This window comes from Panulirus ornatus, chromosome 20 (assembly GCF_036320965.1).
Source record: "Panulirus ornatus isolate Po-2019 chromosome 20, ASM3632096v1, whole genome shotgun sequence".
Taxonomy (NCBI): domain Eukaryota; kingdom Metazoa; phylum Arthropoda; class Malacostraca; order Decapoda; family Palinuridae; genus Panulirus; species Panulirus ornatus.
Window position 1 is genome coordinate 67754470 of NC_092243.1, and position 7500 is coordinate 67761969.

At 49.7% G+C, this 7500-nt stretch overlaps 1 protein-coding gene across 7 annotated transcripts in view; it reads right to left on the reverse strand.

The window, feature by feature from the left end:
• LOC139756091 (phosphatidylcholine:ceramide cholinephosphotransferase 2-like) overlaps positions 1-7500 on the reverse strand; it is a 396755-nt gene that overhangs the window by 185318 nt on the left and 203937 nt on the right. The window contains exon 1 of one of the 7 annotated variants that reach the window (XM_071675127.1): positions 5631-5803. The exons of the other annotated variants lie outside the window; for them this stretch is intronic. Coding sequence (XP_071531228.1) covers positions 5631-5722 — 92 coding nt within the window. The 5' untranslated portion in view covers positions 5723-5803. Of the gene's footprint in view, positions 1-5630; positions 5804-7500 lie in introns of those variants that run through there. 7 annotated transcript variants of the gene reach the window in all.

Below are 7500 nucleotides of genomic sequence, written 5' to 3' on the forward strand. Positions count from 1 at the left end.
CCACGCTCTTTTTATTTCCACACATCTCTCTTACCCTTACGTTACTTACTCGATCAAACCACCTCACACCACACATTGTCCTCAAACATCTCATTTCCAGCACATCCATCCTCCTGCGCACAACTCTATCCATAGCCCACGCCTCGCAACCATACAACATTGTTGGAACTACTATTCCTTCAAACATACCCATTTTTGCTTTCCGGGATAATGTTCTCGACTTCCACACATTTTTCAAGGCTCCCAAAATTTTCGCCCCCTCCCCCACCCTATGATCCACTTCCGCTTCCATGGTTCCATCCGCTGACAGATCCACTCCCAGATATCTAAAACACTTCACTTCCTCCAGTTTTTCACCATTCAAACTCACCTCCCAATTGACTTGACCCTCAACCCTACTGTACCTAATAACCTTGCTCTTATTCACATTTACTCTTAACTTTCTTCTTCCACACACTTTACCAAACTCCGTCACCAGCTTCTGCAGTTTCTCACATGAATCCGCCACCAGCGCTGTATCGTGGGGAAAATGAAACACGATAAGTTCCCAAGTGCACTTTCGTGAAATAATCACATCATCAGGGGAGACACAAGAAATATAAGTCAGTTGATATACATCGAAGAGACGAAGCTAGGACGCCATTTGGTAAACATGTGACTGTCCAAGACAGACAACGACCGTATCATAAACTTATCATTTTACAAATTTTATCAACAAAGTTATCTAATTTGTAAAGACCATCACTAATATTAAGATTACAATTCTTTGTGTATTTAATAATAGAAGATTCAATGATATTTCTCGTGGTAATAGAGTTAGTTAATATTTATATATATCCTTGGGGAGAGGAGAGGGAGACAGTAGAGTGTCCACGCATCTGCCGTGAGTCACAGAAGCCAATCGAGACGGGCGGGAGCGGGGAACTGGAAATCCTCCCCTCCTGTATTATCCTTTCCGAAGGGAAGAACAAAGTAAGCAGCGATGCAAGCAGTTTTACCCCAGGAGGCTCGGCTCAGTGTGTGTGTGAGAGAGAGAGAGAGAGAGAGAGAGAGAGAGAGAGAGAGAGAGAGAGAGAGATCTAATGCTACAAGCCTGGATGTTCTGGCCCTGAGCGAATAAACAATGGTAGGGGAAGAGTGAAGAATCGTCGGGGACATGTTTGGGGTATAGGGAGAGGAGGAGGAGGAGGAGGAGGAGGAGGAAGAGGAGGAGGAGAAGGAGGAGGAGGTAGAAGGAGGAGAAGGAGGTAGGAGGAGGAGGAAGAGGAGGAGGAGGAGAAGGTAGGAGGAGGAGGAGGAAGAGGAAGAGGAAGAGCTGGAGGAGGAGGAGGAGGAGGAGGAGGAGGAGGAGGAAGAGGAGGAGGATGAGGAGGAGGAGGAGGAGGAGGAGGAAGAGCGCCAGGGATGAAGGTGGGGGGGGGGTGGTACTTGTGACGTGGCACATGTGATGTGGGGACTGGGTTAAAGAGAGGAGGCAAAAAGGAACCGGGTTGAAACCGATCACAGTAAAAGCAGACCGTGGGATGTGTAGCGCTCTACGTACCAGGAAGTGAGGGCGGTGGAGGAGAAAGGAATGCACCTCGGAGGAAGACGAGTGAGGAAGCCGGGGAGGTGGGGGGGGGGGGGGGGGAGGGGTTGGCATTCTTGATGCAAAAGGATCAAATCCTGGTGCTGGCTCGAACAGGAGGGTCGAGTGAGGTGGTGTTGGCGAGGCACCTGAGCGTATAATCGCAAGGCACGGGGGTTCCTGGTGGATACACACACACACACACACACACACACACACACACACATTTATATAAAACTGCTCCACAGTAAAACTCGTCTGGTTGTACGCTGGAAGAGGAGCGGTGATCGGGAATGCTTGGGGTTTTTAAGAAGTGACGGCTTACGCCAGTACCGCGTTGCGTGATCGGGTCCAGCTGGAGCCAGTGGACACAAAGGGGGGGGGGGGGGGGGGGGGGGAAACGTTAATGGACCTTGTTCATTTGATCGGCGAGCGATGGAGAGGTTGTTGGATGTGGACGTGCTGAAAAAAGGCGGCAGATGGGAGGGAGGGACGTCTGATCACATTTCTCAGTTGAGAAAAGACTGAAAGTCTTTGGCGGGTTTAAGGAAAGAGAATATATAATATGTCTGAATGTGATACAGAAAAAAAAAAAAAACACCAAATGCTTAGAGAAGTGGCTTGTGCGCAGAAACATCACGAGAGACTGAGTGAAGAATGGCGTAAGGCCAGAGTAAACGCAACCACCACGCGAGTGGAATGAGCGTAGAATATATCTGGCGACAGTGTTGGAGCGTGCTCGGTAAATCATGACGTACGCAGACGGTGGAATGCGGACGTATGAGAGAGAGAAAAAAAAAGAAGGTGTAGCGAGTGGTGGAACGAAGAAGTTACATCGCCAGTGAAACACCAAAAAAAGAAGAGGGTGGTAGAGAAGTATGGATGGTATGGGCCAAAACGCGTCGTGAACTGATCGGTGGGAGTACTAAAAAGACAACGACAGGTCAAGATGACGGCACGAGAACTGAACACATTGTCGTATATAATTATGTCCGACGGAATAGGAGTGACCTTGAATAATTATGTCCGACGGAATAGTAGTGAACTAGAAAAATTATGTCCGACGGAGTAGTCGTGAACTTGAATAATTACGTCCGACGGAATGGTAGTGACCTTGGAAAATTACGTCCGACGGAATAGTAGTGAACTTGAAAAATTACGTCCGACGGAATAGTAGTGAACCTTAAAAACTCATGTCCGACGGAATAATAGTGACCTTGAAAGTTTTTTCTGGAAGGTGGTGGAGGAGAGTGCGAGGAAACTAAAACGTCATACGGGGGGCGACGGTCTTGGGCAGAAAACTGGGGCGCGGTTTCAGGCAAAGATGAGAAAAGGAGATGGAATGAGTGCGTGTGTAAATGAATGCGTCACATGACAAGAAGAGAGATGGGGTATAATTAGGAGGGACGGAACGGGGGAGGGGGTTATAGCCAATGAGACGTGCTGAATTACAAACTATAGAGAGAGAGACCCTTACCCAAAACTCAAAAATGCTCTCAGGAGTGGATGTGGGAGTTGCAAATCGAGCGTCTGAGAAGGGAAAGGCCTGCAACGATGCTGTTGTCTACTTAGTCCTGTGCTGTGTATGAGGTATACAGCAGCACAGGACCCAATGGTGGGGGGTGTACCTGTGGACTAGCGGGCGGCATGTGTGATGCCCTCGTATAAAAGGCACGGGGGAAAAAGAATCATGTTAAAAACCATAGTGGTATAAGTATGCCTGGGTATACCTCACAGAAAGTATGCCTGGGTATACCTCACAGAAAGTATGCTTGGGTATACCTCACAAAGTATGCTTGAGTATACCTCACAGAAAGTATGCTTGGGTATACCTCACAGAAAGTATGCTTGGGTATACCTCACAGAAAGTATGCCTGGGTATACCTCACAGAAAGTATGCTTGGATATACCTCACAGAAAGTATGCTTGGGTATACCTCACAGAAAGTATGCTTGGGTATGCCTCACAGAAAGTATGCTTGGATATACCTCACAGAAAGTATGCTTGGGTATGCCTCACAGAAAGTATGCTTGGATATACCTCACAGAAAGTATGCTTGGGTATGCCTCACAGAAAGTATGCTTCGATGTACCTCACAGAAAGTATGCTTGCATATACCTCACAGAAAGTATGCTTGGGTATGCCTCACAGAAAGTATGCTTCGGTATACCTCACAGAAAGTATGCTTGCATATACCTCACAGAAAGTATGCTTGAGTATACCTCACAGAAAGTATGCTTGGGTATACCTCACAGAACGTATGATGAGGAGGTCGAGTTTTTTTTCTTTCATTTTTTTCACCAGAAGAGTAAGGGGCGTGAGAGATGGGTGATTTTGATGTCAACACGGCTGTCTGATGTGTTTCATGCAGGGGTCGGCGTGGCGTGGCGTGGCGGGTGTCCATGTATGGATACCCGGGTCTTGGGTGCAAAAGCGTAGGTAGGTCTACAGACACTGGCTGGTTTCCAGACGACCACAGCACGGCGGCAAGACGAGAGAGAGAGAGAGAGAGAGAGAGAGAGAGAGAGAGAGAGAGAGAGAGAGAGAGAGAGAGAGAATGTCATGCATATGTAATGAAACCAGAGTTTACTCTCCACAGCCAACCCTCACATACCACTCATTATGATTCACCGTGAGACTGTTTCATACACCTTGGCTCAGCTCGTTAACGGCAAGTCGCCCCCCATATGCCATATCCTTTCAGTTCTTTCTGACGGGTGCACATCTCTTGCCCCCTCTGAATGTTCAACACCCCATCCCCCCATTACCTAAGAAATTTCTCTGTCAAACCTTTCATCTTCTGTCTTTCCTTTCATGCTTCTGTGGTGTCTGACCCTTAGATCTTCGTTTTTAAGTCTCTCCTCACTCATCCTCTCCGTAACGCCCACACATCTTTAGCACATCATGCTTAGCCCATTCGAGCAAGGGTTACACTGGCTACCACACACACACACACACGCACACACACGCACACACACACACACACACAGACACACACACACGCGCGCGCGCGCGCACACACACACACACACAGACACACACACACACCTCACTAGCCTATCATTTTCACTCCATCCTCCTCCCGTCGTGTCGCTTAACATCCTCACGTCATTTAACGTCTCTCACATCCACCCACCACCTCTGAACCATTGCATATATATATATATATATATATATATATATATATATATATATATACACGAAGGCTGTCGGGACCACTGCAGTTTCATTTACATTCGTTTTTGCCTGTGCTTTCACATCTTGAAGTACGTATCAAGAACTCCACCTCTGTTGCACCTTGTTACATCACTTCTGCCACGTCCACACTCGGGTATCTGAAGCATCCCCACTTCCTCAAGACTCCTTCCCCCAACCATTTTAAAGTTCGCACTCACACTCGCTTCTGGCTTTGTATACCCCAACCACCCTCTCTCTTCCTCCGCTTCTCCCTTCCTCTCTCTCTGCTACTGCTCTGCATTATGTTGCTTTGGTTCACACTCAGCCTTCATGTTGCACGCTCACACTCTCCTCTCAACCTGTGTCGCCAGCTGCTCTCTCTCTCTCTCTCTCTCTCTCTCTCTCTCTCTCTCTCTCTCTCTCTCTCTCTCTCTCTCGAGCGGCAATATATATATATATATATATATATATATATATATATATATATATATATATATATATATGCACAACTTATTGTCTAGACTAAACGGGTTACATAAGCTCGGGTTCCTACCGTGTGAGCACAGTGCCAATTATTCTAGCACCTGGAGAGCCAGTTACAACACAGAAAACCCTCGACTCAACTACACCACGTAGGGTTTGGTGTTCTACAGGGAGAAATAAGTCTTTCCCGAGCGAGGAGACAAGAGGAACGCCGTCTGTATAAGTGAACTGTGTGAGCAAACTCACGACGAACAAACCACATCTATGTGAGCAAACAACAAACACACGACGAACAAACACGTGCAATGAACAAAGAAAAGAGAGAGAGAAGAGAGACACACACACACACACACATGGTGGAAAATATATAACCACACGTGGCGAGGGAGCAAGCACAACTCACGGTGTATGGTGTTGTAAGAGGGAGACTGCTGGTGTTCCGCCAGTCGCCCAGGCCACCAGCAACAGGAACAGCAGCGTCAGTAGCCACAGCATCCGCCGCTACCACCACCACCACCACGGTGACCTACACCACACCACACCACTCCACTCCCTCCCTCACTAACAACAACAGCAGCACTAGCAGCAGCTCGTGCCAGGTGGTGGCCGGCACCAGCAGACCAGCAGACAGTGCCAGGTGGTGGCCAGCAGCAGCAGCAGTCGTCGCGGCAACAGACCGATCAGCAGCGACGGGCAGGAAATGTGTTGGCATGAACTACGTAAACACACGATGATCCGTCCACACTCTGACCCACCTTCCATCTTCACGACTCTCCACACTGGCCCACCCTCCGCCCTCACTACTGTCCACGCTGGCCCACCCTCCGCCCTCACTACTGTCCATGCTGGCCCACCCTCCGTCCTCACTACTGTCCATGCTGGCCCACCCTCCGTCCTCAGTACTGTCCATGCTGGCCCACCCTCCGCCCTCACTACTGTCCACGCTGGCCCACCCTCCGCCCTCACTACTGTCCACGCTGGCCCACCCTCCGCCCTCACTACTGTCCATGCTGGCCTACCCTCCGCCCTCACTACTGTCCACGCTGGCCAACCCTCCGCCTTCACTACTGTCCATGCTGGCCCACCCTCCGCCCTCACTACTGTCCACGCTGGCCCACCCTCCGCCTTCACTACTGTCCATGCTGGCCCACCCTCCGCCCTCACTACTGTCCACACTGGCCCACCCTCCGCCTTCACTACTGTCCACACTGGCCAACCCTCCGCGCACAACGTGGACCACATTCATTTTGTCCTGTCCATAAATACACTACACCTTGGACACAGGTATACGTGATGAGACGCGAGCAACCATGGCCCTGAACAATGCCATGCACCTCATAACCATACACCATACGACACTACATCAGCCAGCCATGCACCTCATAACCATACACCATACGACACTACATCAGCCAGCCATGCACCTCATAACCATACACCATACGACACTACATCAGCCAGCCGTGCACCTCATAACCATACACCATACGACACTACATCAGCCAGCCATGCACCTCATAACCATACACCATACAACACTACATCAGCGAATGTCCCCAAATGGGTGATTTCAGAGGAACTCAGTGTCAGCTCTGTGATTACTGACTGTAATATCCTGAAGGACATTACTACACATACATCGAAAATCCGCCATGCCCTGAGCTCTCTCTCTCTCTCTCTCTCTCTCTCTCTCTCTCTCTCTAGGTGAACACTTTTATTCAATTTGCCAAGGAGCAATCACGTTCTGTAACTGATACAATGTCTCTGTACTACTGTCAGTGTGGAATAAACATGTCCAGTGGCCCTTTCCCGACGGTACTGGTGATCCCGTAACAACACACACACACACTCCCCCAAGCGGATCTGTCCGTCTGTCTGTTTATGTCCTGTACCTGCGAGGTGGACGGGACGATCTACATACGTGGGACGTTATGTGTCAAACTGGCTTTGTACCACACAAAATGTGGCTACCTACGTTGCTGTCAGCGTCACTCACTCTCCTGTAACTGCATGTCAGGTGTCTGATGTATCCTAGACCTCCCTCCTCCCCTTTCCCCTCCCCTCCTCCCCTTTCCCCTCCCCTCCTCCCCCTTCCACTCCCCTCCTCCCCTTTCCCCTCTTCTTCCCGTCATGTGGGGGAGGAACACACCCCCCACCCTTCCTCTGGGTTCTTAGCCGCCCCTCACCCCCAGCTCAGACCCACCTCTCACCCTCCTGTGTACGATGTAAGTGAGGTGCCTCTGGGCTCACTGTACACCCCTCCGCCTCTCTTA